The sequence below is a fragment of the Amblyraja radiata genome, chromosome 18, assembly GCF_010909765.2.
Source record: "Amblyraja radiata isolate CabotCenter1 chromosome 18, sAmbRad1.1.pri, whole genome shotgun sequence".
NCBI lineage: Eukaryota > Metazoa > Chordata > Chondrichthyes > Rajiformes > Rajidae > Amblyraja > Amblyraja radiata.
In genome coordinates this window covers 13,349,220-13,375,674 of record NC_045973.1, presented here as the reverse complement: position 1 = coordinate 13,375,674, position 26,455 = coordinate 13,349,220, and the positions used below count along the sequence as shown (strand labels likewise).

At 40.5% G+C, this 26,455-nt stretch overlaps 1 protein-coding gene across 6 annotated transcripts in view; it reads left to right on the top strand.

Annotated features, from left to right (window-relative positions):
- cntn3 (contactin 3) overlaps nt 1-26,455 on the top strand; it is a 1,582,783-nt gene that overhangs the window by 961,842 nt on the left and 594,486 nt on the right. For all 6 annotated transcript variants that reach the window (XM_033036732.1, XM_033036731.1, XM_033036727.1 and 3 more), the window contains one exon: nt 24,133-24,259. In XM_033036732.1, the coding sequence (XP_032892623.1) occupies nt 24,133-24,259 (127 nt within the window). The remainder of the gene's footprint in view (nt 1-24,132; nt 24,260-26,455) is intronic.

Sequence of the window (26,455 nt, the reverse complement as noted above, 5' to 3'; positions counted from 1 at the left end):
CATTCTTGTTCATATTCATTTGGGCCACATGTTCATAGCTCAAAATATTTAATTTGAAGGTTACAGAAGCCAGCATATGCTCCAGCTCAGCAATGAGATATACAGTTCCACAGTGCAAGTCTGAAATTGGGTACTCATAGGTTGAGAAGGAACCTTTTTGTCTTCCCGTGTAGTTTGAGTTTAACTAAGGGCATGCAACTTTTTGTGCCTTGTGCAGAATGTAGGTTGACAGATGGATGGCATGCTTCTCCCTTCTTCTCTTCTCTTACTCCTTTTACCGTTCAAGTCCACTCCCTTTATACAAGAATGGTGCTTTTTGTACTGAATATCCAACAACTGCAACGATACCAATACCACCACCACCACCAGCAGTCCAACAATTCCCTACATCGCAACATGGTTCGCATTTCTCTATAATAATTATTGCTAAACTTTAATCACAATATAATTTGTTTTACGTGCAGTGTACAGAAATTGGCTTTATCATCGTGTAGAGACGATTTCTGAAATTCATCAGTGGAACAGGGGCAGCACTGCTAGTGGAGGTGCTACCTCAAAGCTCCAGCCACGGTGTTCAGTCCTTACCTCCAGTGCTGTCTGTGTGGAGCTTGCATGTTCTCCCTGTGACCACATGGGTTTCTCCAGCCGCTCACACCATGGGTTTCCTCACACACCATAAGTGCCTTGATAAGTTAATGGACCACTATAAATTGCCCATTGTGTGCAGGTAAGTGGATGGGAATGAGAGGAGAATAAAAAAGAAGGGTTTTGCCCCGAAACTTTGCCTATTTCCTTCGCTCCATAGATGCTGCTGCACCCGCTGAGTTTCTCCGGCATTTTTGTGTACCTATAAAATAATGAAAATTGGTGCTGGATGGCTGGCTCAGAATGGGTGGGTTGATCAGCCTTATCTCCATGATGTCTGACTGTCGACTGACTCTCAGTCATTTTTGAGGTATTAAACATAACAGCAGCCATCAGCATTGGCATGTTTGCAATATGATTGTTCTGGAAGTAGCATACATTGTCACATGTATTGGGAGTTAAGTGTAGAGAGTATCTGTTCAAATGCGGTAAAGGCAATTTTTGAATTAATTATTGGTAATTTATGCTATGGCAATAGAAAAGTATCCATGGTGAGACTTAAGATCTTTAAATTATCAAGCAAATCCTCTGGAGGGAATCAGGTCTGTCATATCCATCGGATATGTCTAATACATGATTCTAACCCCATGCTAAACAGTTAACAGTTAATACCCTTTGAAGTCGACTGACAGATCACCACCACATAATTTAGTAAAAAAGATAATTAAATGAATCTGGCAGCAACAACTGAGGCAATATTTTTTGATAAGCTGAAGGAAATCCCAACTAAATGAGCATGTAATGTTCTTATGTTTTTTTGTGCCATGGTTGGAAATGAAAGCCAGCAGATTAGTCAGCAACAGCCTGGAATAATCATGCTCACGGGATGATATAAAGTCGCAGCATCCTGACACTTTCATCACTACCCCTGGCCGCTTCATTTGTCACCTGCAGAATTGTTCATCAGAGGTGAGAGGACAGTTGTATGGAACTGGAGCTGGGAATGCTCAACACTGACATGTGAACTCCTTGTGCTCTGAGTGAATTAAACAAGGTTGTGAAAAGACGCTGTGGATGACAAACTACCTATGCTTTCTCAGCAGCTGAATCAGTATACAGCTTTCTGCTGAGCTTTACTCTGCAGAAACTCTGAGGAAGATAAAGCTACATCTTCAGTTGAACAACAATGATTTTGTCAAAATCCAAGATGAGTGACTAGTATTATTAGTACTGGGCTTTCATTCACTGGAATTTAGAAGGATGAGAAGGGATCTTATAGAAACATATAAAATTATAAAAGGACTGGACAAGCTAGATGCAGGAAAAATGTTCCCAATGTTGGGGGAGTCCAGAACCAAGGGCCACAGTCTATGAATAAAGGGGAGGCCATTTCAAACTGAGATGAGAAAAAACTTATTCACCCAGAGAGTTGTGAATTTGTGGAATTCTGTGCCACAAAAGTAAGTAGAGACCAATTCACTGGATTAATTTAAAAGAGAGTTAGAAGTCGAAGGGCTAGCAGAATCAAGGGATAGGGGGAGAAGACGGGCACGGTTTAGTGATTGTGGATGATCAGCCATGATCACAATGAATGGTGGTGCAGGCTCGAAGGGCCAAATGGCTTCCTCCTGCACCTATTTTCTATGTAATACTTAATGCCATCGCAGACTTGAAGGCAAAATAAACTGACTTCACTTTTTCCACTAATGGAGTAATTTTCCATTCAGGAGTAACCAACCTCAAATTACATTAATTTCATCATTTGAAAAGACACTAAAGAATTGCAGAAGGATATAAATATTTTCATATTAATTGCAAGTCTGATATGTATGTTGTGGTTGCTGCATATATATTTGTGGGCGCAACATTTTGCGATAGGAAAACCTGATGAGAAGATCTTCTGGATATATCTGAATTTAGAAGTATTAACATTTCATTCAGTCCTATAGATTTATGCTTACATTTTGATTAACTAAATTTGATAGGAAGATTTTTCTTGGTTCATGGAAGTGTGTCTTCTGTGCTACCGGACAGCATAGTGGCACAGCGGCAGAGCTGCTACCTTACAGTGGCAGGGACCCGGGTTTGAACCTGACCATGGGTGCAGTCTGCATGGAGTTTGTACGTTCTCCCCATGACCTGAGTGGGTTTTCTCCGTGAGCTCCGGTTTCCTCTCACATTCCAAAGACCTACAGGTTTGTAGGTTAATTGGCTTGGCAAAGTTGTAAATTGTCCCAAGTGTGTGAAGGATAGTATTAATATGCTTGTCGGCACAGATTCAGTGGGCCGAGGGGCCTGATTCCATGCTGTATCTCTAAACTAAACTACTCATGAAGTTGCAAGTATATTTAGGAATATAGCCAAGATTTTGACTACCACTGCTTCATTAAGTTCATTCGTCACTCTGTCAATGGTGACTTGCTGCTTGAAACTACCCTGATCAAAATTGGCAGCAATGGAACAAAGCTGTCAGATGGGTTGAGCAGACCAAACTCACCAAAAGGAAAGATAGCTTCGCCAGCCAGCAAAGCAATTTGCCCAACTTCACCATGCTGTCAATACCCTCAAAGGCATCGAATGCTTCTATCCGCCCATAACATTCAGCAACATTCAAAACCAATTAAAAAGTAATGAGGGGCTATAAAAATAAAACTGAAAATTGAAAAGGAAATTTAAACACTTATTCTAAATAAGTTAGAAAAAGCTCAAGTAAACCCAATTTAAAAAATGAAATAATTGTCTTACAGTTCCCTCTCCACTGCAATGAACAGGCTGATTGATTCTGCACCAATTTGGCCTGTTGCATTTCTTCAAAAAGATTCTCATGATAATAGCTGGAAACTTAAAACAAGTTGACATTCTAAGGCTGGATTCAATGAGCTGTCCAATGTTAGAATACTGAATATGTGTCAGGAGGAACTGCAGATGCTGGTTTAAATCGAAGATAGACACAAAATGTTGGAGTAACTCAGCGGGACAGGCAGCCTCTCTGGAGAGAAGGAGAGGGTGACGTTTTGGTTTGAGAACCTTCTTCACACTCAAGATTCAGAGAGAATACTGAGTGGCTGGCAACTTCAGCAATCTTCACTTGTAGAGGAATCCCCAAATAGGTTACACTTAGACTGAGAAATGTTGCCTGTTTGGCTTGGATACAAAGGGATTTTTGAATAAATTGTGGCTGAACTTGGTGAACTTTGTACTGAGAAAATTACATTTACATTTTTCAGAATTATTGGCATAGAAGAGTTAAAAGTATTTTCCATTCTGGTTGAAACAATTGACTTTAATGCCTGCACAATAACAAATTCAGATTGGTCTTTCATGCTCACATGAATTTAGTTTAGTTTAGAGATACAGCGTGGCAACTGGCCCTTTGGCCCACCAGCCCAATGCAGACCATCAATCACCCATTCACATTAGTTCTATGTTTTCCCACTACTAAATCTTCACACTGGGGGCAATTTACAGAAGTCAATTGACTGAGAGGAATAGATTGAGTAGATGCACAGAGTCTCTTTCCCAGAGTAGGTGAATCGAGGACCAGAGGACATAGGTTTAAGATGAAGGGGAAAAGATTTAATAGGAATATGAGAGGTGACATTTTCACACAAAGGGTAGTGGATGTATGGAACAAGTTGCCAGAGGAGGTTATTGAGGCAGGGACTATCCCAACATTTAAGAAACTGTCAAACGGATACATGGATAGGGTACACAAAAATGCTGGAGAAACTCAGCGGGTGCAGCAGCATCTATGGAGCGAAGGACATAGGCGACGTTTCGGGCCAAAACCCTTCTTCAGACTGATGGGGGGTGGGGGGGAGAAGGAAGGAAAAAGGGAGGAGGAGGAGCCCGAGGGTGGGGGTATGAGGGGAGACAGCTCGAGGGTTAAGGAAGGGGAGGAGACAGCAAGGGCTAGCAAAACTGGGAGAATTCAACGTTCATGCCATCCGGACGCAAGCAACCCAGGCGGAATATGAGGTGCTGTTCCTCCAATTTCCGGTGTTGCTCACTCTGGCAATGGAGGAGACCCAGGACAGAGAGGTCGGATTGGGAATGGGAGGGGGAGTTGAAGTGCTGAGCCACCGGGAGTTCAGGTAGGTTATTGCGGACTGAGCGGAGGTGTTCGGCGAAACGATCGCCCAACCTCCGCTTAGTCTCCCCGATGTAAATCAGCTGACATCTAGAGCAGCGGATACATGGATAGGACAGGTTTGGAGAGAGATGGACCAAATGCGACTAGTGTAGCTGGGACATGTTGGGACTAATGTAGCTGGGACATGTTGTGGGCAAATTGGGCCGAAGGGCCAGTTTCCACACTGTTTCACTCTATGACTCTATGGACTAAAAGCCTGCATGTCTTTGGGATAAGGGAGTAAACCAGAGCACCTGAAGGAAACTTACATGGTCACAGAGCATGTGCAAACTTCACATAGACAGCACCCGAGATCAGGATAAAACTTGTGTCTCAGTTGGGAGAGCCGCTAGCTGTGAGGTGGAAGCTCGACCAACTACACCACTGTGTCGCCTTAAACCTACACTATACTTTGCATGATTTGTTCCTGACAAAATGGTGCCAGCACTAGAACCTGGCTCTCAATATCAGTAAAACCAATGAACTGATTGTGGACTTTGGAAGAGGAAGGATGAGGACCCTGTTTATATCAACGGAACGATGGTGGAGAGAGTCAAAAACTTCAAATTCCTGGGCGTGCATATTTCCAAGGATCTTTCCTGGACCCAGCACACTAATGCAGTTATTAATAAAGCATATCAAAGCTCTACTTCCTGAGAAGTTTTCGGAGATTCGGTATGCCAGAGAAGATTCTCTTGAAATTCTACAGGTGTACAGTGGAGAGCAGATTGACTGGTTGCATCATGGCCTGGTTTGGCAACGTCAATGCCCAGGAGCGAAAAAGACTGCAAAAAGTTGTGACCACTGCCCAGTCCATCACCGGCTCTGGGCTCCCCACCATCGTAGGGATTTATCCGTGTCGCTGCCTCAAAAAGGCAGCCAGCATCATCAGACCCACACCATCCTGGCCACACACTCCTTTCACCCCTGTCATCTGGAAGAAGATATAGGAGCCTGAAAACTAATGTCCAGGTTCAGAAACAGCTTCTGCCCTACAGCCATCAGCCTATTAAAACTACAACCGCAAATAAGCTCTGAACTACAAGTGACTACTATTATTATTATTATTATGATTGCACTACTATTGTTTGTTTTTTGTGTGTACGTGTGTGTATGTGTATATATATATATATACACACTGAACTTTTTTTTCTCATAACGAGAGAATACTGTTATATTGTTTACAGTGTTATATGTTTACATATTATGTGGTGCTGCAGCAAGTAAGAATTTCATTGTCTATCTGGGACATATGACAATAAAACACTCTTGACTCCTGCATGATTCTGTGATGAAAGAAGATGTACAGCATCTTGGTCCTGAATAAAATTTCCAGGTGTAACATGAAGCCATACATGAATTTCTACATCAGTTCTATTCTATAGATTAGTTTCGTTACCTTTATTCATACATGCACAAATTTAACATTTATCAATGAAAACCCGACCACCTGCTAGTTCCACTCATATTTGTGCAGCTGACTACATTTGAAATATATTGACAATCCTTTGCGGTCGTTGAGACCAAACCCTGAAACTCCATTCATAGAAACATAGAAAATAGGTGCAGGAGTAGGCCATTCGGCCCTTCGAGCCTGCACCGCCATTCGATATGATCATGGCTGATCATCCAACTCAGTATCCCATCCCTGCCTTCTCTCCATACCCCCTGATCCCTTTAGCCACAAGGGCCACATCTAACTCCCTCTTAAATATAGCCAATGAACTGGCCTCAACTACCTTCTGTGGCAGAGAATTCCACAGATTCACCACTCTCTGTGAAAAAAATGATTTTCTCATCTCGGTCCTAAAAGACTTCCCTCTTATCCTTAAACTGTGACCCCTAGTTCTGGACTTCCCCAACATCGGGAACAATCTTCCTGCATCTAGCCTGTCCAACCCCTTAAGAATGTTGTAAGTTTCTATAAGATCCCCCCTCAATCTTCTGAATTCCAGCGAGTACAAGCCGAGTCTATCCAGTCTTTCTTCCCAATGGCATTGTAGAAATAATTTCAATGGAAGGACTGTATTAGTTCAAGGTGGTGATTTACCTCCTACTGCCCGAGAGGCATTTAGTAATGTGCCATTAATGCCCAGATTGTAAAAAATAAATACAAATAAAACTTGTTGATTGGCGAGTCTTCACACAGGTCAAATAATTCAAGTAATGCACGTGAATGTGAGTATTGTTTGTGGTGCCGTCACCCAATTTGTGAACTTTTCTTTAATCTGGCCTTTTGAGATTTTTAATGAGGTGTCTCTGAATGTAATGTGTTATTTTATCTTCGTGAATACAATCCATGTCAAAGGTATCATGATTCCCAGACAAAGTCCGTCAGATATCAAGCAATTGTATTTTGTTTGCTTTTAATATCATAGATCTTTTAAGGTAGTTTTATTCAAGGTGGGATTTCAAAAAATTCCATTGTACATAATTCCAGCTTATGGACATATATCATCTTTGTATTCTTTGTGAACTTGTGAAATCAGTGATTTGCTTCATCACTTTGTTTTCTTTGAGGTTGCAGGTTAGTACTCACAAACTTATTATTAAGGCAATGATTACTTTTGGTTTAAAGATAGAAGTGTCTCTCTGGATTTCTGACTGTTTTCAGAAGATGGTTTTCGAGATTGCTATAATCTGGGGTAATATTGTTTCAGCTTTTGTAGCCAATTTTGTTGTCAAGAAATGATGACTGAGTAGCATTCAGTCCAGATGGAATTTTTCCTTAATTCCTATATGTTAGCAGATTGCTACAATTGAACAGCAAGAGGTGTTATACAATCATTGCAGTAGAATATGTTTACTGAGAATGCTGTACAAAGTCCTTTTCTCCAAAATTCTTCAGGGAAAATCACGTAGAAATCTGTGGGTAGTTAAAGCATAATGATCGGTTAGTGTCATTTCGTTAGTACGGGCGACATCACCCAAGCCATAATGTAAATTTAGTTTAGCTTATTATTGTCATATGTACCATTTTACGATTAAAAGCTTTTTTGTTGCGTGCTATCCAGTCAGTGAAAAGACTGTACTTGATTACAATTAAGCCATTCATAGTGTACAGATATAGGATAAAGTGAATGATATCCTGGACTCATCTCCAGAAATGCTGGCACAATTCATCTCTCTATTCCCCAGCAAGTAGTAATCTTGCCTTGCACTGATATTGTCAGGACAATACAAATTGCAGGCCTTAATTTCAAACCCTTCCACCTCACTCTACTATTTTCATAACCAAATACATTCCATTTATTCTGTTCCAAAAAGCACACATTATGCATAGTGGATTGGAAAAAGTAAAGTACTTCCAAATTCTGCTTCATGACCATGAAATAATTAGCTCACAGCAATAGAGGTAGCTACAATAAAAGCAATGAACCAAAATCACTTGTTATTATCCAAAAAGGTAGCACTGAGATTTTGTAATTTGACGAGTCTAGTCAATAATTAAAAATCTGATTAATAACAAGATTCATAATGTTAAGGATTGCACAGTCAGATCACCACAATTGACCACGTTGCTTTTCTCATTTCTGGGCGGCACAGTGGCACGGTTGCTGCCTTACTGCGCCATGGACATGAGTTTGATCCTGACGACAGGTGCTTGTCTGTACAGGTACTAAGTTTGTACGTTCTCCCTGTGACCTGTGTGGGTTTTTTCCCGGGATCTTTGGTTTACTCCAAAAACATACAAGTTTGTCGGTTAATTGTCTTTTTATAATTGTAAATTGTCCCTAGTGAATGTAGGAGAGTGTTATGGGCCTGTCCCACTTAGGCGATTTTTCAGCGGACTGCTGGCGACTGTCAAGTTGCCAGGGCAAGCGGGGGACCGCTGTCTAAAAAATTCCCATGGTGCAAAGCCAAGGTGATACATACACACACCGCGATGAACAGGAAGGTTGGCGCTGTAATTGACAGCTAAAGCACAGTGTATGGTAAGTCCTTTAAAAGAGGGAGGGGAGAGGGGGGAGAAGGGGGGGAGAAGGAGTGGAGACAACTTTTAACAAGCCAGAGATACACGACTGTGAAGTTTGGCGGACATTTAACATTACCGGTCGGTTCCTTGGTTCTGAAAACTACTGCTTACCTTTTTTTCCCCCCCAATGAGCCAATGAAAATCACCGGTCAGCACCTGCTCCAACCTACGAGAACCTCTGTGAATCTTCGACCTCTTGTCAACCCACGTGGACCTCCTTGCGACCCACCTACAGCTCGAGAATTTGCACTGCACTCCATGGCGACTGCATTTCAGTCGCCCCTAATTTTTCAACATGTTGAAAAATTCTCGGTGACCATAATGAGGCCATGACTCATTCCCAATATGTGGGAACTCCTCATGACCATGACGGCGACTCCCCGGCAACCACGACCATGTGGCGACTGCAAAGTCTCCTGCAGTCGTCTAAAAAATCGCCTAAGTAAGACAGGCCCATTAGTGTGCCGGGTTCACTGGTCGGAGCGGACTCAGTGGGCCGAAGGACCTGTTTCCGCGCTGTGTCTCTCAGCTAAACTAAACTAAAATTATCAATGTTTTATCCTCCTGTCACATAATTAAAAAGTTTAACACACTCACCATAAAAAAATATTAACTGTCCGAACCTTGAAATCATAAGTTGTTCCTATTCTTTTTTTGGCCATATTCCCCAATGGTGCTACCACCCCAAAACATACTATCATTTTCCTGCCACTTTATGTCCCAATTACTTTGTTTTCATCCTGAGCATTTATCTCCTTTTGCTGTCTGCTCCCCTCCTTTCCCTTTCCCCCTACTTTGCCCCTTGTTCCTTCAATCCTTCTCACCCCTTTTTCTCTGTTATCACCTTCCACACTCCTACCATCATTTCACTTCTGTCTCCCTCCCTCCCTGTCCCTTGGCTTGTCTCAATTCACCCACTCAGATTAACATGGACAACGTCCATGATATTGACATCCTACTTCTAAAAGTTGTAAATTGTCCCTATTGTTTAGGATAGTGTTGGTGCATCACTGGTCGGGATGAATTTGATGGGCCGAAGGGCATCTCAATAGGTGTATCTCTAAACACCTAAAAAAAAATATTACCTTTTACTGTTGAAGTCCAAAGTCCCTTTAAATACGATACGATAAAACTTTATTCATCCCCAGAGGGAAATTGGTAAGACAACAGTCACAACACACAAGGTACACGAAAACTTGAAATTAAAAGTGAAAACAAAAAGAAAAAGACAAGTGACTGTTCGCTGGCTCCCCTGGGCAGAGGATTATAAACTAGGGAGCCCACCGGGTCCCCCTTTGTTCCCCCCCCCCCCCCCCCCCCTCACGATGGTCCCCCAATGCCGGGTCCCCATTGTCTTCTCACGCCCATCGACCGTTGATCGCGGGTCGACTATGAGGCCCCACCACCGCCAATGCTCTCGTTGCCGTTGAGGCTCCACCGCCGTCGAGTTACTCACTGCCGCTGCCGCCGCCGAGACTCCCATCGCCACAGACACTCCTTCGGCCCAGACCGGCATAGCCGCCTGGCTTTCCTGGGGTGCATCTCACGTGAAATTAAGACTATGCTTTGCACAGTTCTGATTTTCTTCTGAGCTGTTAACTCTCTGCTCATACTGTGCGCATAGCACTGCACTTTACAGTCACGTAACGCTGCCGTCATTAGAGATCAGCATGTATGCTGACTTGCTGTGAGCAACAGCACGATAGATTTAGTTTTTATCCATTTTTTGACAGTATCCCTGAACAATCCCCAAAGGCCACCATCATTTTCTTCAGTGGCAGAATCCTTCAGGAGCCACTGTAAGCCTATCCTCATTTGCTGAGGTTGGATCATTTATTTCCCAATCCCAACACACTCAATCATAGTCCCAGTGAGAATACCAAGGTGTTCCCCTTTTCCACGTTCCAGTGTGCTGGTGCCTTTTCGATCATCCTTATATTCTTCCCACTCCTGCCTTCTCTCCGCAGCAGTGAAAACTCCAAAATCAGCGGGGAGAGGGGGAGAATAATAGGTTGCTGAACAATTGACAGAATAGTTGAATCCAACAATATAAGAAGGCAAGTTGAATAAGAAACTAAATGGATCCAGACATGGCAGAGCAAGAGGAGGAAAACTGAAGGTACAATGCTGAAGCGATAGAGAATAGCCAGAACAGTGATGTTGCCGGTCATGCACTTTCAGTTTAATGCTCTATGAACAATGATACTCACCTGAGAAAGGAGAAGGATAAAACTGATACGGATGGGTTGTTGAGGAAAAGGAAGTGCTGGTAATGCTGGTAAGAAATGTATATTGATATGACCTCAGAAAAGGTAATTCTACTTAGTATTAACTATGAATAATGTCTTTACCATTAACCTTATCAAAAAGTTGGTAAGTTCAGCAAACTAAAAAGTCATGAAATGTGCAAGTAACCAACTTGTTGATAGGTCGATTTGTGCTCAACCGCCGAAAACAGCAAATACAAAATAATGGCAAAATAAGAGGCAAAGTGCTGGAGTAACTCAACAGGTCAAGCTACATCTCTGGAGAATGTTGATAAGTGATGTTTCAGGTTGGGACCAATCTTCAGACTGATTGCAGTGGGGGGTGGGGGGGGGAAGCTGGAGTTTGGAGTTTGTGGTGGTGACTGGAGGTAACTTGCTTTGGTCATTTCAAAATTTGGCTTTCTGGTCAACCGCTGCTTAATGCTAAACAAGTGGTCTGATGAATAAAATACAGTGGTCAGGTTTGGGGGGGGGGGTGGGGGGGGGGGGGGGTGTGGTGCTGGACAGTGCTCTTGGCGTTTCAGGTGCTCATATTTTGTTTTCAGATTTGCAACACAGGAGGAGGGTGTTGATAGTAAAAAAAAAGATTCTTAGGGCTTCTATTAGCAATGATTGGCAAAAGGAAATAAACAAAAAAGGAGTTACAGATGGCACTGGAACTAGGTACAAATGATTCTACCCAGACAATGCATGAAGAAAAGGTGTTGAAGGGGAATCTGGTCACATGTCTCAGACTGAGAAAGGTGAAGATAGAAAATTCACCATGGTCATAGCCCCCTAAGATGTCAGAAGTGGGAGAGGCTGAGATTGAAGTGGAGACCCGATGGGCTGCCTGCCGCTGGCCACATGCAAAGGCAAGCCTCGTTCGCCATTGTGAGCAGAAGATAAGATTGTTTGATGAACTTTTTGTAATTTTGTCAGTGCCAGAAATGTTGCGACTCTTTGTGTACTGTCTAGGTGAGGTCTGCAGTATGATTTTACCAGGTTGTATACAAAACAAAGAATTTCGTAGAGCTTTGCAGGTTAATTGGCTTGGTAAATGTAAAAGTTGTCGTTAGTGGCTTAATGTGCGGAGATCGCTGGTCGGCGCGGACCCAGTGGTCTGAAGGGCCTGGTTCCACGCTGTAACAACGTTGCAACAATGGAAACAATGCTGCCATCTTCACTGTTGTGGTTTTAAAATAATGTTAATAGTCAGAACGATCATTTTCCCCAATAAATACCATTTGCTAACATTGTGCATGTGGAGCAGGTTAGCCAGCATCTTTGAAGAGAAACGATGTTAATCTCCCACCCATTGGTTCTTTATCGAGGATACGGTGAAGGATACTAAACCAAAGCATTAATATTTCATTTACGGGTGCGCCTGCATTATTACACCTTTCTATTTATAGCAGAGATTTTCAGCAGCTGCATTCATCTTTTTAATATAGTTATATTTCTATAAAGAACATTCTCATCAGTAATGTTACTATTATAAATATCCAACAGATGGTAACTTTGGCTGGCATCCTCCAGTTGCAGAAACACTATGCTCAAGACCACAGTGCTTGTCGGAACACAGTTTTGATCAACAATGAATTTAAACAGGTTTTAGATTTGTATGGAAAAATGAAGTCGGAATTGTTTATTCCAAGAAACACTGTCGTGACTGTTCGAAATTGACACGTTGCAAAGCATTCCCAAGAAACATAAATTAGACTTTATTATCTTTTTTTCTGTGCATCAATACCTTTGCTGCTCCATTGATGTCATAAAAATACTATTCTTTGTTATGACAGCAGTAGATTTCCTCAGAGATTCAATTTTCTCTCCTCTCCACTTCATGAGAGGGAGAATCTCTTCACAACATAAACTACTAGTGTACTGCATTGACAGTACATTGACCTACACTTCGTGATGCCACTTTTGCAAGGTTGCAGTGATGTAAAGATTGCTTCTCTGTGCTAGATGTAGAGTTTGAGTTGCTGTCTGCTAATTTTATCATTTAAGTTGTGCTACAGTGCTGCAGATCAATAATATATTAATGCACAAGTCGTTCTATTCCCTGTCTTCCCATTCTAATCATTCACTCAGGTTGATATTTATCTAGGATTTGGAGAGCATATAGCGTGAATGTTATTACTCTATTACATTGTGCCACTTGATGTGTTCCAAGTATCCTGCCATGATATTAATTGGCACGGCTGTTATCTTTCCCTATTTTGTGAATCATTCAAATAGGCCAGCAGATCAGTCAGCGGCAGAGTGTAATGAGGGCTGTAATAGTTGAATACAGATAACATTATCTCTCAAGACGTATTGGAGCTATTTATAATTGAAATTGTAATGCAAATACTTCCCGTTGGCTGAATTAGACAAACATGCACATTTTACCAAAAAGGAAATTAAAAGTGTTGAAGAATTAAATAATAGTGGGATAGGTGCTGAACTCTGCATAATAATTGGGAAGCCACAAAACTGGTTGGAAATTAAACACCACAGATTTACACTTAATCATTATACGAAATATGATTAAGTTAAAATATTTCATAGGAGTAATTAAACAGAAGCATATGGACAAAAATTCACATGATATGCAAACAATTTTAGAGTAAGCACTTAATGGGTTGCAAATAGATATCACATCCATGAACAGAATTAATTAAGACATGGACATCAATGTATATTAGCAATAGCATGATAATTAATTGCTGAATAATTAGTTTGCATCACAACAAAACAAATTGCAAACTTATGGCAATTAGTGTAGCGTTGAGTTTGAAAGAAAATTGTGACTAATATTCAGACAACATGGGATAGTTCTGTAATATCGATGCATTTGTTTCTGCAGCTTTTGAGTTGATTAATGTTGGTCAGAGATGAAATGTTCATTGTTAAAAGAAATACAGCTGAAGTTTAGAACTGGTAAATAAATTAAATGTCCTGTAAATGTATTCAATTGGAACTCTGTACATTTAACAGATAAAATTAAGATTTGCATTTATATTGATCGATATTTTGAACTTGCCACCATTTCCTAATATTGCATCTTATATACAAAATATAGAACTGGTTTTGCATGCAACTGGTTCACAATCCCAAAAACTCACTGGACCAGCCATATAGATCTTGTGGCCACAACAGCAGGTAAAAGGATGGGTATCCTATAATGTGTAACTCACCCCCTGACACTTCAATCAATTTTCATTATCTACAAGGCACGTTAAGAGTTTGATGGAATACTCTTCACTTCCTGGATGACTATCACCAACTAAACTCCAGAATCTTAATAACATCCAGGACAAACCAAACTGCTTGATTTGTATCCCATTGATTGACATAAGCACCCTGCAGCTGCAGTGTTTACTACCTAGAAAATGAACTGCAGTTCCTCACCTTGGCTACTCCTGCAGCCCCTCCCAACCCTGTAACTCTATCAAAAAGACTAGGGCACAGAAGCATGGCAATATAACTGTATTTTTTGCCTCCAAAGCGCACACCATTCTGACAGATATGTACATCTAAGTTTCTTCATCATCATGGTGATCTAAACTCTGGAACTCCCTAACTAACAGCGTTAGATGAGTACCTTTAGCAAAAAGACTACAGGAGGTTCCAGGTGATGGCTCAACACCATCTTGACAAGAGTGATAAATAAAATCACCCTTTCCCCAGGTACTTTCCCCTGCAACCGCAGGAGATGCAACACCTGTCCCTTTCCCTCCCTCCACGATCATCCAAGGACTCCAACAGTCTTTTCAGGTGAGGCAGAGGTTCACTTGCACATCCTCCAACCTCATCTACTATATCCGTTCTTCCAGGTGTCAACTCCTGTATATCGGCGAGACCAAGCGCAGGCTCGGCGATCGTTTTGCTGTACATCTCTGCCTTAATTCATCTGATCTCTTGATTGCTCAGCACTTTAACTCCCATTCCCATTCTGACCTGGGCCTCCTCCATTGTCAGAATGAGGCCCAGCACAAATTGGAGGAACAGCACCTTATATTTTGCTTAGGTAGCTTGCACCCTAGCAGTAAGATTATTGACTTCTCTAACTTCAAAGACTGCTTAGGTCCTTGGATGGTCAAGGGGGAAGGTAAAGTGACAAGTGTAGCATTTCCTGTGGTTGCAAGAGAAAGTACCAGGGGAGGGGGTGGTTGGGGTGGGAAGGGACGAATTGACCAGGGAGTTACGGACGGAGCGGTCTCTGCAGAAAGCCGAAAGGGGAGGAGATGGGAAGATGTGGCCAGTGGTGGGACCCCATTGGAGGTGGCGAAAATGTCAGAGGATTATCTGATGTGTGTGACGGCTGGTAGGGTGGAAGGTGAGGACAATGGGGAATCTGCCCTTGTTACAAGTGGGGCGATGGGGAGTGAGAGCAGAGCTACGGGGTATAGAAGAGACCCTGTTGAAGGGCCTGTTTCCGTGCTGTATGACTCTGACTCTCTATGTTGCCTTTACTCATAATTTTGAGTCTCCTTCAACTCATCACCTTAATTGCAAGTTCAAGTTGTTGAATGGTTAACTGAGATAATTGCACTGAAATCAAACTTTTTCATATTTATTTTTATTTGTAGATTAACATTTTACAAATTCTTCGAGTAACCGACTGTTCACTCCCATTGCTCCTTTGTGAGTTACTCTTTCCTTGTTAAGTGGTATATTATTTTATTGCACAACCAGTGACCATGCTGTGAATAGATATTTGGCTGCTGATCAACAGGAAATGTTCCTGTAATCTGGTCATCATTAAAGGAAATACCAAAGGGGAAAATATCTGCAATAACTGTCATGATGAAAGAATGATTAGACCCAGCTCCTGCTAACTGGGTTCTTGCAAAAATGAATAGAAGACTCCCATTAAAAAAACATGATGCACTGAAAATCATTCTTCATTATTGCTGATTGCTTGGTAAATTAATTATACTTCAAATAGAGACAATGCTACTGGGAAAGTTTGACGCTCATACTTTTGTATTGTGATTGCAACCTGCCGTAGAATGAGACGTTGCAAATGTGCTTTCAGTTTAAGAAGAATGTAATCCATTCAGATTTAGGTTACCACAAAGCTTTCATATTTGTTGTATTTTTTCCGGGGGTGGGGGGGGGGGGGGGGGGGGGGGGGGGGGTGGCGAGAGGGGAATGCTAGATAGATGAGGTTTTCCAATTTCAGGTAACTACCCCACCTCATCTTCATCAAAACCACGTGTAAGAAATCTCTTCCTAAGGTGTGTTGTCTCTTGACAGTTCTGTTATTCCTTGGAGCTTCCATTTCTCCAGCTCTTTTTTTAATGTGGTTCGCTTTAGATTATATTTCTGCAGCTAATTTAAGACTTTGTGACTCACCCTATAGTCCATCTTCAATGAAAGTTTCATCATCACTAGCATGAGTTAGGTCGCAAACTATTGCACTACGTAGTTAGGTGTCAAAGAGTCATAGAGTGATGAAACAGGCCGGTCCAATTTGCCCACACCAGCCAACAATGTACTAGCTACACTAGTCCCACCTGCCCCCGTTTGGTCAATATCCCTCCAAACCTGTCCTATCCATGTACCTGTCTAACTTGCTTAAATGTTGGGATAGTCCCGGCCTCAACTACCTCCTCTGGCAGCTTGTTCCATACACCCACCACCCTTTGTGTGAAAAGATTACCCCTCAGATTCCTATTAAATATTTTCCCCTTCACCTTAAAGCAATAGAAACATAGAAACATCGAAATTAGGTGCAGGAGTAGGCCATTTGGCCCTTCGAGCCTGCACCGCCATTCAATATGATCATGGCTGATCATCCAACTCAGTATCCTGTACCTGCCTTCTCTTCATACCCCCTGATCCCTTTAGCCACAAGGGCCACATCTAACTCCCTCTTAAATATAGCCAATGAACTGGCCTCAACTACCTTCTGTGGCAGAGAATTCCAGAGATTCACCACTCTCTGTGTGAAAAATGTTTTTCTCATCTCGGTCCTAAACGATTTCCCCCTTATCCTTAAACTGTGACCCCTTGTACTTTAGTCCTCGATTCACCTCCTCTGAACAAGAGACTTTCTTAAATGTTGTGATGTAACAAAATGAATTTGAACCTGAAAACAAAATTGACAATACATCTACTGACATAAGTACTTTGAAACCAGCCCTGAGAAATTCTGTGAATGACTGACTGCATTTTAAAGAATGATTTGTCATGATTTGTGACTTGACTAAAGTAATAGATGTTCAATTCTGCAAAATTATTTGTGGAGGGCTGAGAAACTATTAAAGTAGTTTTTGCCCAATTTGTGCAAGTACCAATTAGCAATAATTTATAACCACGGCACTAGAGTATAACTGAAATGAACATACATTGCTATAATTTGTATGAGGAACTTAATTATTCATTAAACTCCAATTACGTTGACACTGCAGTGAACAATCATTTGATGTAATTACAGTGGTATTGAACATGATTTTTAGTGAATTGGAGCTAAAACATGTATAGCATAAAATGATATCCTAAAGATATATAATTTTGCATGTAACATTGTCATATCAATCCAACCATTGGTTCCAAAGGAACTTTACATTAACAAACTAAGTAAATGGTTTTGTGAAATGGGGTAAATGCAACTAATCAAATTATTAGACAGGTGAGGGGAATAGATGAGATGAAAGCACAGAGTCTTTTCTCCAGGGTAGGTGAATCAAGAACCAGAGGACATAGGTCTAAGATGCGAGGGGCAATGTTTAATAGGGCCCTGAGGGGCAACCTTTTTCTAAGAGAGTGGTAGGTATATGGAACGTGCTGCCCAAGCAGGTAGATGAAGCTGGTGCAATAAAAGACCCATGGACTGGTACATGGATAGGAAAGGTTCAGAGAGATATAGACCAAATGTAGGCAAATAAGACTAGCTCAGATGGGGCATTTTTTTGCCATAGACGAGTTTAGGTTTAGCTGGGCTGAGAGGGGCAAAGTGCTAGAGTAACTTAGCAGGTCAGGCAGCATCTCTGGGCAACATGGGCATTCGATGATTCGGGCGAGACCCTTCTTCCAATGGGTTGAGAGGTTTGTTTCTATTCTGAATGACTGTGATAGAAAGGTATTGTGGAAAATATGAAAAATACATATGCCTACCACTCTGCGAAATATTATAATCAAGCTGTATTGCTTTTTTTGTGAGATAATACTGTAACGTATGTTCCTTTTGTTCAGATTGCATGTCTGAGGACTCAATTTCACTCTCTGACCACCGTCTGACTGAGGTGGTGAAATAGGTTGTGATGCAGCTCTATAATTCAACAATGATTTAAGGGCCTGTCCCACGAGCATGCGACTCTATGCGGCAAGCGCGACCTAAAGGGCCGGTCCCACCAGCATGTGCTTGCATGCGGCAAGTGCGACCAAACCGGAAGCGGGGGCCATGCGGAGGTCGAGTGAGTGACATGAAGTTTGAGCAAAGTCCGCGGGAAGTTCGCGCATGACGTATGGCGTCGAGGCGGCTGTGGGCCGGCAGGCCGTTGCCGCGTGGAATTTTTAGACATGGTCAGTTTTTCGGAGCCCCGCGCAATGTTGAGACCAGCTCCGCACAACTCCATACGGCTCTGGCGATCAAAGTAGGACCGGCCCTTTAGGTTCGCGCTTGCCGCATGGAGTCGCATGCTCATGGGACAGGCCCTTTAGGTTGTTTTTTTCTTTTTTCTGAGGAGGCAACTTCTGAACTTGAAAAGTACAGGTAAAACTGTTAATAGGCCCTGCGGTGAATCATGCTTCTTTCCAAATCACAGACTCTTTCCAAATTAGCTAAAATACATTTAAAATGTGCCTTTGAAATCATTGCTGTCTTTAAACATTTAAATAAGTACTTTAGAAATTAAAAAAGCTGATGTTCTCATAATCAATCAAGCAATATCTCATTCTGACATTCATAAATCAGATGTGCAATGTAGCCACAAAAAGTCATTTAATTACAAGGCTAGGTATTTAATACATGCAGTCAAAGATGCAGCCTTGATGAAATGATTCTTGTTGACAGCTTTAAACCATTGCTGCCAACAACCAAATCTGATTGTGTGAGCCAGAAAAAAATGTGGCTGTGCACAAGAATCTCAGTGTGGATTCCGTGGAATTTGCCACTGAGAATCTTTCTCATTGATGCGAATGGATGGGTAGCACAGGACAAGAATTATTCAGATAGATTGACCAAAGGGATGATCGTCTGGGGAGTCTGAAATCCAGAGACTTTGCTATCCTGATATAGCAAATTGGACAGGTATATGTGAACTAACTCAAACAAAACCACAGTAGATGGAATTCCTATCCACTTTACAACAATATGACCTCTTTTTCCAATGTGGAAAATACCAATCAGATGAACCTTGTTCAGTCTCGTATTCATTTCATGAAACTGATTCAGAGTTCTTCATTTAATGTAAAATATAAATAAATTAAAGAACATCTTTATAATGGCACATATATGATTAACATGTTATTTAATATATTTATATTACTTCAAATGTACTGTATATATATAGTTTTATATATGACTATATATATTTGCCATTATTAACATATTCTTTGATTTATATTAAGAACTTCATATTTGTGTAGGTATATATACAGTGTGCGTGCGTGCGTGTGTGTGTGTACTTGGTTTATTTTCATTTGAGAATACAAAAAATCTGCAGAAGCAAATGTGGACTTGGAAAAGTTTTGTCGTTTTAGGAACTAATTTAGTTTTTGTGATGATTTATAGTAGTAGTATCCATTTATGGAACTTATTTTAACTAGTTGGAGTATTACAATAATAACCCTGCATAATCAGAAATATTTTCCTCAAACTAATTTCTGCATGTATTTCATGGGGTATTTCTGCCTTGGAATGGAGTTCCTGTGTCATTTGTCCATCGTTTAAAATATAGGCATGTCACACAGAGTGACAGCACAATGTATCACGTGAATGTTTCTGCTGGGAGGATGCCTAACCTGAATATTAAGTCTGGAAGATATTTAAAGGAGCAGTCAACAATTCTTGCTCTCTTCAGCTGAGTAAAGTTGAGTACTTAACATAGCAAGATTGTGCATCAGCAATTGTTGCAAGGGATAGACTGACAGAGAAGTTCCACATACGAGGGCAGAGACGGGTATAAGCACAAACTAGGGAATTCCGAAGAAACATCTCCAACAAATGAATGTTGCATTGAAGAGGAGATATTAGCATATGTGGTAAAAAGAAACATGGAATTATGCAGATTGAATAGTAGAAATAAATAGTAAGAAAATAGTTTTAAAAATATGGGTTTTCAAGTCAAGTCAAGTCAAGTTTATTTGTCACATACACATACGAGATGTGCAGTGAAATGAAAGTGGCAATGCTCGCGGACTTTTGTGCAAAAGACAAACAACCAAACAACCAAACTAACTATAAACACAATCATAACACACATATTCTTTTACATAATAAATAATGGAAGGAAAAACGTTCAGTAGAGTTAGTCCCTGGTGAGATAGGCGTTTACAGTCCGAATGGCCTCTGGGAAGAAACTCCTTCTCAACCTCTCCGTTCTCACCGCATGGCACATCTATACCACATCTATACCCTTTGCCTGATGGGAGAAAGGAGAAGAGGGAGTGGCCAGGCTGTGACTCATGATTTTGCTGTTGGCCTTGCCGAGGCAGCGTGAGGTATAAATTGAATCAATAGAAGTTTATTTAATGGTTTGGCCTGCGTCCACTATTTGCTGCAATTTTTTGGGGTCTTGGATGGAGCTGTTCCCAAACCAAGTTGTGATGCTAGCTGATAAAATGCTTTCTATGCTGCATCTGTGGAAGTTGGTGAAAGAGGGGGCATGCCGAACTGGAAACTATTTATCTCTTTCAAATAATTAAATGGTGCAAGGTTCCCCTCCTGATCTATCCTTGATCAGGCTTTGCTGGTTTTATCTTGCACAAAAAGTTATTCCCTTATCATGTATCTATACACTGTAAATGGCTCGAATGTAATCATGTATTGTCTTTCCGCTGATCGGTTAGCATGCAACAACAGCTTTTCACTGTACCTTGGTGCATGTGACAGTAAACTAAACTAAAACTGAGTGATCTTTCTCCTGCCTGTTGGAATTTTGGTTGTTTAACTTAACAGCAACTTCAGTGTAAAAAGTGACATTGCAAATGCGCATGTCATTTGTTCCCAAGCTACTGCAAATTCAGTCCCATATTTTTAAATGAGTGGATGGTACTTGCTAAAGTTAAGGGATGGCTTCCCACTTAAGTATTGCACAAGCTTTTAGTCATAGGAAGGAACATTTATAAAGAGCAAGGTTAAAGCAAAGCTTCCAAAATAATGTAGTTGGGGAAACAAGCTACAAGAATTTTATTTAAGAAAGAACTGCAGATGGTGGAAAAATTGAAGGTAGACAAAAATGCTGAAGAAACTCAGCGGGTGAGGCAGCATCCATGGAGCGAAGGAATAGGTGATGTTTCGGGTCGAGACCCTTCTTCAGACTGAAGAAGGGTCTCGACCCGAAACGTCATCTATTCCTTCGCTCCATGGATGCTGCCTCACCCGCTGAGTTTCCTCCGGTATTTTTGTCTACCTACAAGAATTTTATTGATGAATTTTAACATGATGCCTGGTTGCCATTGCACACAATTCAGTGAGAGATTAGATCAATCTGTTTTAGTGGTAACACACGTTGAAGTCTACTGTGGAAAAGAAAGGAAATAAAAATTATGCTTTGTTCTGAGCCACCCTCACAAATTGATTTCTGCAATGTTCATGTTTTCTCAAACAATGTCAAAATGTCAAATGCAGCCTGGTTATTCTAAGTACTTTTTTTAAACATCTGGTATTGTTTGTCCAATTTGTTTTATGACAAGACGTGCAAAAAAGACAAAACTGAATTTTGGATGTAATAATCTTTAACAAAGTAATGTTACATATTGTACAATGCAAGCATGGTCTATGACATTAAAAGTTTTTTTTAACTTTCTGTGAGTCTGACAAAGCCTTGGATCAACAAATTATTATTTCAAAAATAGACTTGCTTTATAATTACTCTATGATTAAGCACCAGGTAGAGCAGCTGCAAGTGATTTAATCTATGTTTGTGCAAAGAAAACATTTTAGAAATAAGTGGCATGATTTTTGTGAACTGCCTTTGTTAATTAGACAATAGTCACCAATTCAGAAAGCATTTAGGTTTATTTGATTTTTATCTCTATTTTTTGACTGCACCTTTTAATTGTGGAATGCAAACCCATACATATCACTCTAATTGATGGTGTTAACGTTTGTATTTACAATATTTGGCCAATTGTTTCTGAGTTTTGAAAGAGATGGTTAATGCTCCTGTTTGCTTCACCCAAAAAACCCTACAGTCCAAAATTGTTCTTGTGAATTGGAGGGTCACTTGTGTGAATCTACTGTTGTAACTAGAAAGAGAAGTTGGGAGGTCAAGTTGCAGTTGCTTAAGACGTTGGTGAGGCCGCATTTAGAGTATTGTGTTCAGTTTGGGCGTTATGTCATAGGAAAGATGTTGGGAGGTCTGTGAACCCTGGTGTTCCTTAGGAATCTGTGGTTAGACCACAGTTGTTTGTGATAAATATAAACAGCATGGATGGGTATGTTATTAAGTTGGTTGGTTAATAAGAGTTGCGGATAGTGAGGAAGGCTGTCAAAGGAGACAGGAGAAATGGCAGACAGAGGTTAATCTGAGCAAGTGTGCGCTGTTGCACTTTGTGAGGTTGAATATAAGGTGAAATTCTACAGTTTATGGTAAGACCCATAACAGTGTACAGACGGTACCACAATTCCCTGAAAGTGGCAACAAAATGCAAAAGAAGACAGGTGGTATGCTTGACTTCATCAGTCGAGGCATTGAGTTTAAGAGTCAGGAAGTCAAGTTGCAGCTTTAGAAAACATTTTTGAGGGCACATTTGGAATACTGTGTCCTGGTCTGGTCACCACATTACAGGAAGGAAGTGCCAGCTCCCTTCAGAGGGCGCAGAAAGGTTTGTCAGAATGTGCCTGGATTAGAGGATATTAGCTATCAGTTGAATTCTTTTCTTTTGGAGTGTCAGAGGTTGAAGGGAGACCTGATAGAAGTACCTAAAATTATGAGAGACATAGATAGGGTAGACAATCAGAACCTTTTTTCTTTTAACATTTTTAGAGGGCATAGATTTAAGGTAAAATCGTCTCAGCTTTTCACGATCTATATCGATGATTTGGCTGAGGGAACCAAATGTCATAATCCCATATTTTCTGATGATACAAAAGTAAATGGATTGGGAGTACAAAAGAGGATGTGAAGAGGTTTTACGAGGATATGGACATGCAGATCAATGGGAAAATATGACAGATACCCTACGATGTGGAAAAAGTCTAGTTATGTACATTGGTACAAAATAGTAAAGCAAAGTGACTTGGGTAGGCGAGAGACAGGGAGGATGAAGTCGAGATGAATGTTCAAAGAAATGGCCCTTTCTTAGTCCATTTCATGCTCAGATGTTGAGAAATATTTTGCCCGCAGAAGCGATTTATCTTTGGAATTCCCCACACCAGTGAACGATGGAGCCTCAGACATTGAGTTCTTCAAAGATCGATAGATATATCCATAACAAGGAAATCAAGGGGATGAGGGAGAGTGCAGAAAGATGGTATTTTCAAATCTCAGACACGATCTTGATGAATGATAGAACAGATATGAGTGACAAATGGCCAAATTTGGTCTTATTATGTATTTTTAATGTTAAGCAAAGGATTGGCAAAGCACAAATCAAACCTAATATGTTATTTAAAGAAAAACTGAATTTGATCATTTTTTTAATCTAAAAACTTGCTGGACATTTGTTCCCCACTTCAAGATAAGAAATAAGAACAGCAAAGGTTCTGATGTACAGGAATGACATGTTGACAATCCTGCTCATTATTATTATAATGCACATGACACTTTCAATGCCTTGTAACTGTATATTTTGACTGTTGGCAGACCAATTTCCCTATGAGATAAATAAAGTTGTATCATATCGTTTCACGTCTACATGCTCCCATCCTTTGAATCTAAGTGATGGGTGTTGGCTGCTTGTGTTCTTTCTTTCTCTTAATGAGTTTACAGTAGTTTTGCGTCTGTTTGTTCAGATGACTGATGATGCCAGTATTCGAACAGTCCTTTTATGCATAGCCTAATGGAAACTGTTTCATTTTATTGGCACAGAGAATGGCAAGCCGCACGGGCCAGTTTTTATCCATGAGCCAGATGACATTGTGTTTCCCGTGGACTCTGAAGAAAGGAAGGCCACGTTAAACTGTGAAGCAAAAGGGAATCCAACACCACATTACAGGTTTGCCAACATTATTTTCTATCAGTACCTTCACTTAGGAAAGACTGGTGGTCTCCTTTTAGACATCCTTTCAAATGTTGTAACAGGAAACAAAGAACATGATTGGAATAGGTGTTTGGCTCTGGATGAGATAAATTAAACAGAGCAGTTGTAACTAATCTTTCCATAAAGATTAAGAATAGCGTCAGTGTTTGTACCTGATTGAACTGTTTTTAATTAACATGGATTGAACAGTTTTTAACTCCGTTGCACTGCACAATATCCATCTTTCCCCATTTGTATTTCCACTATCACTTCTTGTGGCATGATCTTTGAAACTGGGATAAACAGTATTGCAGGGGGATCAATATACCAACCATACAAATTGCAATATTATCATCTGTGTCATCGAAATATAACTTGATGTTGATAGACCGGACTGGAAAAAATAATTTATTTGCCTGGACTCATGTTAGTGTATATCTCACAACAATGTGGCAAGTTAACAGAGCTATTTTGACAGAAATGATTGCAGCTGACATGTTGATGATAAATACTAATCTCAAAATGTGCACAGAAAATTGTGTTGTTGATCTGGAGATTCTTTTTCCAGATAAAAATCTGGAATTGGCACATTTTTAACAATCCCTTTATGGATTTGGAATGTTATTTAACAGATAGTATGTCAATCTGAGGGCTAAAAACAAACAGAAACCATGAAATATTGTAAAATGTCTTATAGACAAATCCTACAACCTACAGGTATCTGTTCTGTATCAGTACAATCACTCATTTTGAGAGGCTTCTAACATTATTTTTATATGTTGTTACCACATTTCTGTATTGGCATGACAAATGTGGTCACCCATCAACACAGTGCTTGCTGACATTTAGCAATCCATTGATTTAAAATGTGTTATCCTTTGTGTTCAAACTTCTTAGTTGACTCAGTTATTCTTTATTTGAAGACTTGGAACTGTTGCCTCTAATCTCTATGCTCCTCCAATTATTACCCTTTGTGAGCTCCAAATCTCTAATATTGATGCTCATGCTTTCACCTACTCTCGGAACGTGCTTCAGGCTTTCGCCTCTACCTCTGGAGAGAAGGAATGTGTGATGTTTCTGGTCGAGACCCTTCTTCCTGAATCTATCTACCTCTGCCTTAAAAATATCCATTGATTTGGCCTCCACAGCCTACTGTGGCAATGAATTTCACAGATTCACCACACTCTGACTAAAGAAGTTTCTCCTCATCTCCTTCCTAAAGGAACATCCTTTAATTCTGAGACTATGACCTCTGGTCCTAGACTCTCCCACCAAAGGAAACACCTTCTCCACATCCACTCTATCCAGGTCATAAAAAAAATCATTAACTTGAAACATCATTCTATTTCTCTTCACAGATACAAACTGAGAATCACTAGGATTTTCTCTCCAACTACCTAAATCATCCTTGCTCGTTTTGAGCATTTATTTTAACTTTCTGATCGAGACACTATCGACAATAAGTTTTTAAAGGCAAATGCAGAAATCTAAATTTGGAAAATATAAAAGAGCTAAGAAATGGGATATGATGGATAGATAATGTAGAATTGGTTAAATGTGTCAATTTGACCATGCTTAAATTATCAAATTAAACTATGTTTCTTTGACTATAATTATAAAGCACCAAATAACAATTTTGTCATTTTTGCTCTATTTTCCTTTTGAAGAATTCTCATGGTTCTATCTCCGTGTCTCTATTAAGTCCAACTGCTTTCTTCTCACCCCCCACCCCACCCTGTCCTGTCCCGTCCCGCCCCTCCCTTCCTGCTTGCCCATAACAAAACCAAGTGTGGGCACGGAGTACCAAACTTAAATGTCTTTGTATAAAATAAAAATTGGAACCTGGGAATATTCTTGGACAAAACCCCATTTACTCTTATAAGCAATTTCTTCCAGCATTTGTGCGTGTTTTCAAAGATAACGTTAAACATCCAACCTATTACAGAGTGAGTGTATTACAACAGCCAAACAATACTGCTTCGTGTGATATAGTTACAGGTGGACGTTGTCTACAACTCGGGGCTAATTCACCTTCACATTCCTGAGTAATATTTGTGTCACTGCATAAAATATTATCTATTAAGATATTAATATGTAGTAGCCAGGGGCTTCTTGTCTCAAATAAAGCGTCATGCTTTTCACCATAAATTAACTGTGGATGATTTCAGGAAA